Raw genomic sequence first — 11,941 nt, 5'->3', positions numbered from 1 at the left:
CGCGCCGAGACCGGCTGCTGCCGCCACCACCGTCCGCTCCTCGCAGCCGCCCGCCGCCGCTGCTCCCACTCCGCCCCTGCCGTGCTCATTGGCTCCGAGCCTTGCGCGCACCGCCTATTGGGCGCCACCTGCACCAATCCGGCCCCGCCTCCCGCGGGCTGCTGGAGGTCAGCGCTAACCGTCGCGGCCTGGCTCAGGAAGGCGCGCGGCCATTGGCTGCTGGGCCCAGGGCTCCCCGGTGATTGGCTGGCAGGGAGCCAACCGGCATTCGGAGTGGAGCGTTCACTGCGGAAACACTGAGGAAGAGCCGGGGAGATGGCGCAGGACGTAAAGCCGCTGCTCATTGGGTAGCTCTCCCATTGGAGGCGTGTGGTCAGCTTAGGTGACGGAAGCCCTTAATCGAGTGACCTCGCGCCAGGCCAGCTGCTGATTAGTTGGCTACTCTCTGGCTTTGAGAGTGGAGCTCTCCGCTGGATCCCGGAGGGGCTGGGGGCACTATCCTCTTGGGAGAAAGTCACATTCTCACCTTTGCCTGAGGGGCACTGGACTGTGCCCTCCGTCCTGGACACGTTCCGGACACGGTGTCAGCCAGTCCTGAGAGACTTCCTGGGGGTCCTTCTCAGCCTGCGTTCTCATTTCTAGTCCTTTGCAAAAATGCTTTCTTTGCCTTAGTCTTGTGAACGAGTAACAAGGCAGGGGGATTACGGTCTAAGAGAAGGACACTGCCTAGAACAGCACACAATAATTAGTTGATATAATCGTTACTATTAGGTTATCGTTACTTTTTATTGAGGAATAGCATACAGTAAAATGCATAAATCTTAAGTATGCAGCTTGATGGACTTTTACATACTTATACGCCTGTGTAAACACAACCCAGATCAAGATACAGACTATTTCCATCACTCTGGAAAGGTCCCTTACATGCCTTCCTATCCAGTCAATAGTGGACACTCCTCCCTTAACTATCTCTGACTTTTATCACCATGGAATGAGTTATAGCCTCCTTTGCCTGTTCTAGACCATCTTAAAAATCTGATTTAAAAAAAAAAAAAAGGATCTTACTGTGTGTACTCTTCTGGGTCTTGCTTCTTTGGAGCAACATAATGTTTGTGAAATGTGTCCTTCTTAGTGTTTTTGTTTTAATTGCCACCTGGGCCAATGTAAGAATATACTCCTGTTGATCTCTTCTCCAGTTGATGGACATTTGGATTGTTTCCACTTTGGGGCTACTGTAAAAATGCCCCTTATGAACGTTCTCCTTCCTACATACTCACTTGTGGAAATAGGCACTCATTTCTTTTGGGTTTGTACTTAGGAGTGGAATCACTGATTGGTTCATAGGGTAGGTGCATGTTTATCGTTATTACTTTCAATATGGCTAAGTGGCAAAACAACAGACCCCAGCTTCCTGAGAACCTGCCCCGTGCCAAGCTACCCAGAGCCCCAAACTGTAGTGTGTCAAACTCCTGCTCCTCTCTTGGGTCCCAGGTCTCCATGAAGTCTTCTCTGGACCTCCACCCCACCCTCAAGCCCATGAGGTAAAGCCAGTGACCTCAGTTTCCGTAGGGTCCTGCTTGTTTACATACAGCTTGTTTCTGTTAGTCTCTGCTGGGAACCCCTGAAAGACAGGGCCATAGCCCACAAGGGCATGCAAAGTGTTACTGCTTGGTGCACCCACCACCGAAGAAGGGAACACCTTCCTCCCTGTGTCTTCCTACTCAGTTTTGGTGATGAAGCTGACTTTGGGAAGAACTGAATTTGACAAAAGATCACAAACCCTGCTTTAACCTCCCAGAAACATGCAGTGTATGTGGTACATTGGTCAGAATGGGAGACACTGCTATTGTCCAGCCATGGGCTGGTTTGTACGATACTTGCCAGGTTACCTTGGTTTACTGGGCACTCAGTCAACATCTAGGCGCTGAGTGCTGCTCCTTAACCTGCATTACCTTGTCGTAATCACAGGACAGCCCTGAGAGGTAGGGGCTATTAGTATCTCCATTTATAGATGAGGAAACTGAGCCACAGAGAGTCACTAGCTGGACAACACAGTTGCAGAGTTGGGATTAAACTCAGCTGACCTCAAAACTGAGCTCTGCTGCATTTGTTAAGTTTAACATCCCTTGTAGGTTATAGGGACTGAGATGGCATAGTGGGAGAGATGGAATGGTCAGTATCGAGACAAGTTGGTCGTGAACCAGTTCCTGGAGAAGGCAGGAAGGGCTGGTGCCCTTTATTGGGGAGGACTGACCTTGGGTGAGGTGCCCTGAATCTAGATGGGAGAGGAGCACATCACAAACACGATGCATTCCCAACACACAGTAGGTGCTCAGTTTTACCTGCAAATGGATGGCGAAAGGGTCCCCCCCAAACGAGGAAGCAGTACTGCAAGTAAAATGGGGCATGGATATAGGTGGTACAAGAATGACACTATTTAATCTTAATAGCATTGCATGTATTTAAATTGTATGAAAAAACACAAGTACCCATTGAATCTGAGTTTTTACAGATTTATCACTTCTGATGAGCTAAGCAAAAATGGGAGTCATTGAAAAAGGACTCAAGTGGTAAAAAAAATTGGATGCAACCTAAATATTCTTCAACATGGGATTGGTTAAATAAAAGTATACTCAAGGAATGGAGACTGAGCAGCCATCATAAAAGGTGATAGAGTGCACTTCTGGCTCTGGCCACAGAAAGTAAACATAGTATTGATTATAAAACACACAGTGTGCAGTTAGATCCCATACTGAGGGCAGGGTGAAAAAGGAGGCCATCTGGGAGAAGGAGGACTCTGGTCTCCCTATCTGCCCCTGGCCATTCTGCCTTCCAGTGACCTCAGGCCTGTCTACTCTTGTGTCTGCTGGTCTTCTTGGGCTCCAGCTAAGACAAGGCCCAGAACTCACTGGTCAGGATGCTCTTTTCTGACCCCAAAGGCATAAACCAGGCAGGAACCCTGGCCTGCCCAACAACTCTGTCCCACAGACCCTGGAGCACACAGCAGAGCAGGCTCTCTCCCTGGGACAGCTCTTCCTCGTGTCTGCTCACACCCAGGCTGTCCTGCCTTTGAAATCCTTTCCCACTCCAGTCCTCTGGGTGGCTTCCTCTACTCTGATGCTGGCTTCCCCATTATTCCTCAGCACATCCTCAAATGAGGTATCCTCCTATTCCTTTCTTCCCAGAAGTGCCCCAGATACCACATGCTCTACAAGCCACCACTTGCTCCTCCTCCTGTTTGTCTCTCTCAGAGACCATCCATCCTGTATCTTCCTGCCTCAGTTGTGGCTCTAAGGTCCTTTTTCTGCACAGGAATCAAAGGGGTCCTTCTGAAATGCTGACTGTCACTCCTTCAATGGTGAGCAAGTCCCCTGCAGAAAGCAGCCCTATTGTTAACCTAGCCTGATCGCCAGTGATCTGATCTATGCCTCACACATCCCAGCTCCTGCAAGGCCAAGGGTCCTCAGTTCCCCGGCTGGGCAGCCCCAACATGGAGACAATCTCAGCCTGGGACTTTGTGTCTGTGTTTGGACTTCCTGGAGGGGACCAGGTCTGATCCACTTGAGCCTCTGGTATCCAACATTTGACTGGAGAGAATAACTCAGCTGAAAAAGCATGCCTTGTGTGTTTCCAGCCCATTACTCTGGAAAGACTTGGGTTAAAGTCTCCAGTTTGCCCTTGAGCAAGTGTCCTATCAGTTCTTTGCTTCAGTTTCTTCGTCTTTAAAATGCCATGATTGGTACCTTCAACGAGAAAATCCTGTAAAGCATTTAGCTTAAAAGATCTAATTGAATATTACCTTAAAAAGAATAAAAGGAACTTGTCTGAGCATGTTCATGGCAGCACTATTCACAATAGTAGAAAAGGTGGAAAACCAAATATATGAATGGATAACTAAATTATGATTTACCCATATTATGGAATACGATTCATCCATAAAAATTAAGTACTGATACATGCTACAACCTGGATGAACCTTGAAAACATTATGCTAAACAAAAGAAGCCAGATGTGAAAGACCACATGTGTAAATCTATTTATATGAAATGTCCAGAAAAGGTAAATCCACAGAGATGGAAAGTGTTTGCCAGGGGCTGGGGTGAGTGGAGAATGGGGAGTGACTGCTAATGGGTACAGGTTTTCTTTTGGAATGACATTGTTCCGATGGTGATGATGGTTGTACAACATTGTGAATGTGCTGTCACTAATGATAAATTTTATGTGTACTTAAAAACCATACAAAAGAATAAAAGGCTTAGAGAAGCTACCCGTTAGCCATCTCAAACTCGGTTCTTCTCCTAGGACCTGGGCAACCATCAAGAGAGGTTCTGACACCTGCGGGGGACAGGCGACGATACCAGTCGGAACTGGGACAGCTTCCTGGCAGCAGCCCTCTCCAGCTTGGATCCCGGTGGGACGCCCGTGGCCGGAGGACGAACTGAGAGCTAGCCAAGTGGTGCTGCAGGTCCGATTTGTCCCAGTCCCCCGGCTCTCAAACCATCATGCCGCTTCCGGAACTGTACCCAATCTCTCCGGGCCACGCCCCACCACTCCATTTCTCAGGTATGGCCATGCCCGCCTTCCGCTAAGCCACGCCCCGCAGGGCTACCTCTGGATCCGCCCCGCCGCCTGTCAGTCCGCTCCACCGTAACTGCGCCTCTCCAAAAAGCCCCACCCCATCACCTCACTGCGTAAGCCTGACCCCGCCTCTGCGGTTCTAAGCCACATCTTCAGGCTCCGCCCCACCACCCGTCCATCAAACTCACCCTGGACCCATCCCATCATGGTCTATTCGTCGTTCTCTCGCTCGCCTCAGCGCGGCCCGTTGTTATGACGACACGGTCGTAAATCCGCCATCTTCCTGCGGCGCGTTGCGACATGGAGGGCGCGATGGCAGTGCGGGTGACGGCCGCGCATACGGCAGAAGCCCGGGCCGAAGCCAGGCGGGAAGCGGGCGAGGGCGGGGTCGCGGCGGCGGCAGCAACGGCCTTGGCCCCCAGCGGCTTCCTCCGCCTCCCCGCGCCCTTTAGCGAGGAAGGTAACAGGGCCAGACCGGGCGGGGCGCGTCTGAGGTCAGAGCGGCTCAGCTTGGGCTGGCGGAGGCTCCGATGGCTTGAACTGAGGGCGCCAGTGACGCCCAGACCTGGATTCCTTGCAAACCTCCCGAGTCCTCATGGGACCCCTCAGGGTCCTCCACAAGTCCCTGGTCTCCTGAGACTCGTGGGCCTCATTTGCGAGGCGCCCGTCAACCCCGTGGGCCCCAGTGCTCACTCACCACTGATATTCACAGGCGCCCAAGTCTCCGGGGCTGTCCTTGTAGACCTCCGCGAACACTTCCACTGCCAGCCATGCTTTCCCAGTCCTGTGGCCCGGCCCCTCTCTGCTTCCTTGTCTAGGCACGGCCCTGGCCTTCTCCGAACCCCCTCCCACTACACCTGACAGGCCGCTAAGGGGTGGGCGTGGCTGGGGGCTCCGGGAAGACAGGGTTTCGGGTTTCTACAGGATCTGGGCTCTGGGCTGGCCCTAAGGAGGAGAACTGGTGCCCTGAAGCCAGCCTGGCCCCATATCCACCACTTTTTAGCTGATCCTGAGCAGGTGACCACACATCTCTCTGAGCCTCTATTTCTCATTACAAAATGGGGGTCCTGTTGCTGATAATGTTTTAACCACTTACTTGCATCAGCTTTTTTCATTCTCAAACCAACCCTGGATGTTACTGTTATTATTGTAATTATTCCCATTTTGTGGATGAGGACTATTGAGATTAAAAAATGTGAAAGTGACTAGGTCACCCAGCTAGTAAGTAGCCAGGACTGGACTGGATGCCAAGACTGTGTGACTCCTCAACACTACTTTAACTTCTGGGTTCTGCTGCCTCAGGACGGTGGTGGTAAGAATGAAAATAGAGCATGTATGTAAATCGATGAGAACAGTGTGGGGACACACTGAAGGCTCATGCATAGGAACACTAATAGCTTTTGGAGATAGAACTCGGGTCTCTGCCCTCTGAGTTCTGTCCCATGAGGCTGTAGACTCGGCCATAAGGAGGGGGTTGGCTAATGATATTGGGGTGGTGGTCTTTGTCCCCACAGCATTCATATTCTTGGTACATTTTTTTTCTTGCTCCTTCTTATTCCAGCTTGGGGAAGGGCAGTAGCACTGGGCACAAGGCCAACCTGAAGAGGGTTCTCTTTGGAGGTTGCTGTGCCCTGCTGGGCTTGCCCATGGCCTTGTCTCAATGTCGCATGGGCTGGGTGTGTCCCTTCTGTGGTGGGAGTTCCTTCAACGGCAACACCCTGGTGCCAAGTCAGACTCGGTGGGTTGGGAGATTATGAGGGTGATGGACACCTTAGTGCTTGGCTTGTGACTATGAGCCATCTGAAAGGCATTGCCCTCTGTTAGGTGGCCTGTGGGCGAGTCATGGCTGTTGTTTGGCCCTTTGTTTACTTATTAATTCAACAGATGACTGCTCCTTCTGTGCACCAGGCCTGGGTTTGACCTTGATGTGGGACTGCATGTGAGGTGGTGGGAACTGGCAGACTTTTATGGAAGCAGAAGGAACACCTCCCCATCCCTTTGTATAAACATCAGGGCATTTGAAGTAGACCCTCAGGTTCAAGTTCTGGCCCCAGTACTCACTAGGTGGGTGTCCTTGAATCTCAAGTTGTTTTTCTAGAGTGGGAATAGTCATCTCCATTTTTCCAGGGTGCTGGCCGGATTTGGTGATGTTCCCAGTGAGGTGCCTGGCACGCAGTAGGGACTCAGTGAGCAGGAGGTCTCTCCTGCTGGACCTGAGGCAGACACTGGCTGGTCAGCCCAGATGGTGAGGGGCTCAAGTGCGATGGCCCTGAGTTGTGGAGCCCTTTTGAAAAGTTTCACCCTGAGCTGGAGGTGCTGCCTGTTTGGAACCAAGGAAGCACAAAATTAGAGTTAAAAAAGAATGGTCATGAGTCAGGGCACCCCCTCTCCCGTGTTTGCCACAGGGCAGCCTCTCAGCCAGAACCCTGTGGGCACGAGCACCCCTCCCCCCATCCTGGATGTTGCTCTCCTTGGGCTATGCACTGTTTCTGCAGATCTCCAGAGGATGGGGGCTGGCACCCTAGGCCCCTGAGAGTGTTCTTGGCCCCTCTGGGAGGGCTGGGGAAGGCACCTCTGGTTCTGATGCCACCCTTGGGTAGATTTAGCCTCCCAAGCTCCACTGACTGCAGGCTTGTTATAGATGAGGACGATGTGCACAGATGTGGCCGCTGCCAGGCGGAGTTCACCACCCTGGAGGACTTTGTTCAGCACAAGCTCCAGAAGGTTTGCCAACGGGTTCCTCAGGAGGCCCTGCCTGCCAGCCCTTCAGCTGCTGCGCTGCTGGGCCAGGAGGTGAGCTTGCTTTCCAACTGCCATCTCTCTCTCTCTCACACACATGTTCCCCTCCTCCCTGAGCTCACTTGACAGCAGGAGGAGGTGGTGGTGGCATGCTGGGACAGACTTGTGCAGCTGGTTCCCTGTGACATGGGGACAGGTTGTTGGTGAAGGAGGGTCTGGGCCCTGCCACCAAGAGCCTGGTGGTGCTCTGGGGTTTCCTGCATGGCCTGGCCTTCTTCTCAGTAGCCTCTGGCCAAAGCCTGTGTAGCTGGGGACCTGGGTCCCTCTTCTTGGAGCCCAATGGTGGCTTTTGTCCTTTTGGCCTGTCTTCTATCCTGTACACACAGTTCCTGGGGATCCCACAACAAAATATGACTCTGTGGGTCCCTCTACCCCTTCATAATAATGGCCAACTTTGTTGCATCCCATGCATGCTTGGGGCTGTACACACACAATTAATGTCTATAAGTGCTCCTGCATAGTGGGCATTCTTGTCATCCTCCTTGTAGGAAAGGAGGCTCTGAGAGAAGTCCATTGCCTCAGGTCACCACAGGGAGTGGCCCAGAGAGCAGTGGGCCCAGAGTTGTCTCACTCTGATTTTGTGCTCTTTACCTGCCTCCCGGAGGTACCTTCTCCTCCAGGAAGGCCTCTGGCCCCACAGCCCCAGGCCCTTTTCCCTGACCCCCTGGCTGGGGTTGATGGGTGTAGGTACTCATCTTCATCTCCACATAGCCAGCTGGAGCTCTGGTCACTTCCTTCTGGAGTCTTCCCCAAGGACACTTGATGTTCCACACTCCTCAGTGGCCGGAGGCATTAGAATGATGGGGCTGATCCCCTGGGCCAGGCTGGGAGTTGGATTTAGATCGGTGATCCTGATGGGGGAGCTGAGAGCTCCTGCCCAGCCATTCCCCATGGACTTACACCCAAGCCTGTACTTGCCAAGCCAAGGTTGCTCAGGAACCCTGCAGATGAGTCTCCTCCCTTCCCTCTACCCCACTGGTAGGTGGTCCCAGCGGCGGCAAGCCCAGAGGAGCCCATCACTGTGGCCCACATTGTTGTGGAGGCAGCTACTCTAACAGCAGACATCAGCCACACATCTGACATCGTTGGTAAGCTGGCACTGCCCTACTAGGGCTGTCACCTCATGTCTCTCAGTGCTGAGGTGTCGCTGACCTGGTAGCCATTTGTGTTCAGGGATGGAGGCTGGGGACCTCTGCTGCCCTTGCCTCTCTGCTCTCCTGAGAGCAAGGCCTGCCCCAGGGGCTGAGGGCCTGTGCTCACCTTCTTCAGGGTAAGGCCTGCAGGAGTATTGAGCATTGGATACTAGGCATTGCCCGGCCAGGAAAGGGGAAGCATGTGGCCCGGGCAGCTCTAGGGCCCACCTGGGCCTTGGGGAGTCTTCACTTTGTGCACTATCACAAGCTGGCTGCTCTCCTGCTGCTTCCTTAGACTGTCTCTGACCTGGTCCTTCCAGAATCTTCTCTGCTTTTCTGCCACTTCCTTGGTTCCTGTTCCCCGCCCCACATTTGGCTCTGGAGGGTCGGGGTGGGGCGTGCATGGGATGCACCTGCTGTTCCAGCTCGGCCCTGACCTGACGCCTGACCTTGGCCTTCATCTCCCCAATGCTCACTCCCTCCTGCAGGGGTGTGACATTTCCTGCCCTGATTCTCACAAGGCTTTTATGAGCATACAACGCCAGGTCAGCTTCTCTGATGACTTTTTAAAAGTTAAAATGCATTCTGATGTGCAGTAGGGGAGGTGATGTCGAGAGGTCTGGATTAGGTCACGCTTATTAATCTGGGACAAGCCAGCATGCATGGGGGAATTTTCAAAGGGCAGCCTGGGGCTAGGGCAGTTGGAGGGGGCCAGAGGCTGGGTGTGCGCAAGGCAATGGTGGGAGGCTGGGTTGGACTGATGCCCTGGGAAGTTTGGAAGGGAACAGTAGTTACCTGGCGGGGGGCCTGTTGATAATTACATTGGGCAGGGGCTTTGGCAGGTGCATGAGTGGACTGGGCAGCTGGACAGGAAGCAGGTTTGAGCAACAGGTAGAACTTGGCCTTGGGAAGCCCTTGGGATCAACTGGGGCAGGAAGAAGGGGTGGAAGAGACTTGGGGGACAGGAATCTCCGTTCAGACTGTTCTGCCAGGGTCCCACCTCAAGGAGGTGGCAGGACACCTATCCTCGTCTCCATGCTCTTTCCCCCTGACATTCCAGTGGACAAGGATATTTACCTGGTGCTACTCTGGGATAGGAATGTTGTGATGTGGGAGGTGGGGCTATGCTCCAGCCCTGGCATGGCATTTGGTTTCTGGTGTGGGTGATGTCATATAGGAAAACAGGTTCCCTGGGTTTGGGCTGCATCAACAGGCTCCAGACCTCTGGCCATCCAGGCCCCTTCCCACCATCCCAACCTCTAAGTGGCTCACGCTCATGGCTCAGCAGCAGCTCTAGGAGTTTCTCTCTGGGCACCTCCTGCTTCTCTCACACTTTTGGGAGTTTCCTCCTTTGCAGGCATCCTGGGTGTCCCAAATGTCCCCTGGGTGTTAGCTGCTTAGTGTTTCGGAGTCCATGGTTGACCAGTGCCCTAAACTGCCAGCTGCCGGTGTCCCAGGGCTGAGGGTTCCCTGTTCTCACTGGGCTGGGGACATAGTCAGCAGGGGCTGCTGGAGCTACGTGGGGGCTAGATACCCACTCTTGCCTCTTCCCAGGAAACTTGGATTTCATTTATTTCCCCTTCCTTGACCCCTTGGTCTACTGTGTCATACTCAAATTCAAGTCCCTGTCTCTTTGGAAGTTCCCTTCTGGGGCGGAGGAAAGATAAAGTGTGAGGCATGCCAGCTAGAGCTTGGGTGAGACATGCCCTGGATTGTTTTTGGAGACAAGCCATTCTCTCATGTTTGGAGAGAATGGCTTGTCAAAACATGGTGCCTGTTTGATTGAGAAGGCTTCTAAGAAGTGAACCATTTTCTACTGTCATATGAGCAGAAATTGTGAAGTGTGTTTACAGCTTAGCTTTGCACGTTGTCAGATTTCTTCAACACCCACAAGAGGAGCAAAAGCCCAACTTTCTTCCTCAAACTGTCCCAGGTGTCTCAAGAGCATTCACTTGCCCAGCTGGGTCCCTCGCCTGCCTGCATCAAAACAGACTCCAGCAGGCGACCTTGGAGGCATTTTCTCCATATGTTAGCGGGAGCTGGGGCAGTGAGCAAGGCAGATGGCAGTGAGCTAGGCTGGCCTGGCCACTGTCTCTATGCCAGGCACTCCATTACCCTTAGAGGTGGCAGGATCCCTGTACACATCCTGTCCTATGCTCTTCTTGGCTTAAGGGAGGGGGCCTCTCCTTGCCATGGTCTCCCCACTGGACACATTTTGGGGGCTGGGCAGCTCCACTGCTCCTCCACCAGCAGTATTCCTGGGCTGGGGTCCAAGAGGCGGCAGGTCCCATGGTATCCCAAGGCTCAGGCTGACCTGCTTCTCTTCAGGCAGTGGACACATCAAAGAGGTCATTGTGGCTGCTGAGCCGGAGCCAGGCGACAGTGAGATGGCAGAGGTCCCAGACAGCCCTGGCCATCAGGGACCCAGGATGGCTGGGCAGGGTGAGCAGGCCCAGGTTAAGCTGCTGGTGAATGAGGACGGTCGCTATGTATGTGCGCTGTGTCACAAGACCTTCAAGACGGTGAGCCGGGGGCCTCGGGCCATGCCAGCTAGGAGAGCCAGGCCTCCTGCCCAGGGAGGTTTCTGAGCTGCATCCTCCCCACCCCCACAGGGCAGCATCCTCAAGGCTCACATGGTCACCCACAGCAGCCGCAAGGACCACGAATGCAAGCTGTGTGGGGCCTCCTTCCGGACCAAGGGCTCACTCATCCGACACCACCGGCGGCACACAGGTGAGCTGGCCTGGGGCATCCCTGCCTCCTGGCAAGCCGGCGAAGCTGTGGTTCCAGGCCTGCCTTCCCCACCTGAGGCTGACTCCATTTTCTGCACAGATGAGCGCCCCTATAAGTGTGCCAAGTGTGGAAAGAGCTTCCGAGAGTCGGGTGCACTGACCCGGCACCTCAAGTCTCTCACCCCGTGCACAGAAAAAATCCGCTTCAGCATGAGCAAGGACGTGGTCATAGGCAAAGAAGATGCACCTGCAGGTCAGTGTGGTGAGGGCTTGCTATCCTGGTTCTGGAGCTGCAGGGGGTTTTCTTTAAGGACTCTCTTGGTTCTGCCTTAAAGGGTCTAGCGCCTCCCCTGTGGGGACCGTTACATCGTCATCGGTGACAAGCGAGCCCATGGAGACATCGCCTGTGATTCACCTGGTGACAGATGCCAAGGGCACTGTCATCCACGAAGTCCATGTCCAGATGCAAGAGCTTCCCTTGGGCATAAAGACCCTGGCCCCAGAAGTAAGGGCTGGTGGAGTCAATGTTCTCTCTGTTCAGTGCCAGGTTCTGTTCTGGGCATTGGCTTCAGTGGGAACAGGACTGACCTGAGCCTACCTTCCTGGTGCTCAGTCTGGTGGCAGAGGAGATGGGAGACCAATGGCTGCCAGAGGGCAGGGAGAGGCAAGGTGGAGCAGATGAGGACAGATGGAGTGGGC

General features: G+C 53.6%; 2 protein-coding genes and 1 long non-coding RNA gene across 6 annotated transcripts in view; 1 reads left to right on the top strand and 2 right to left on the bottom strand.

The window, feature by feature from the left end:
* Positions 1-268, bottom strand: part of PGP (phosphoglycolate phosphatase) — a 1,428-nt gene extending 1,160 nt beyond the window's left edge. Inside the window, exon 1 of the mRNA XM_015590942.2 lies at positions 263-268. Within this exon, the coding sequence (XP_015446428.1) occupies positions 263-268 (6 nt within the window). The remainder of the gene's footprint in view (positions 1-262) is intronic.
* Positions 269-767: 499 nt separating this feature from the next.
* On the bottom strand, positions 768-4,903 carry LOC107195835. Its single transcript, XR_001517083.2, has 2 exons — positions 4,767-4,903; positions 768-4,335 (listed from the first exon to the last, which is right to left on the bottom strand). It is a non-coding gene; the product is annotated as an uncharacterized LOC107195835 (long non-coding RNA).
* E4F1 (E4F transcription factor 1) overlaps positions 4,879-11,941 on the top strand; it is a 10,595-nt gene continuing 3,532 nt past the window's right edge. For all 4 annotated transcript variants that reach the window (XM_025048361.1, XM_025048360.1, XM_015591029.2 and 1 more), the window contains exons 1-7: positions 4,879-5,038; positions 7,220-7,371; positions 8,360-8,465; positions 10,839-11,032; positions 11,123-11,243; positions 11,343-11,495; positions 11,578-11,747. In XM_025048361.1, the coding sequence (XP_024904129.1) occupies positions 4,879-5,038; positions 7,220-7,371; positions 8,360-8,465; positions 10,839-11,032; positions 11,123-11,243; positions 11,343-11,495; positions 11,578-11,747 (1,056 nt within the window). The remainder of the gene's footprint in view (positions 5,039-7,219; positions 7,372-8,359; positions 8,466-10,838; positions 11,033-11,122; positions 11,244-11,342; positions 11,496-11,577; positions 11,748-11,941) is intronic.

This window comes from Pteropus alecto, unplaced genomic scaffold, assembly GCF_000325575.1.
Source record: "Pteropus alecto unplaced genomic scaffold, ASM32557v1 scaffold44, whole genome shotgun sequence".
Taxonomy (NCBI): Eukaryota; Metazoa; Chordata; class Mammalia; order Chiroptera; family Pteropodidae; genus Pteropus; species Pteropus alecto.
Note: the sequence above shows the minus strand (reverse complement) of the source record. Positions and strands in the feature narration are given on the sequence as shown.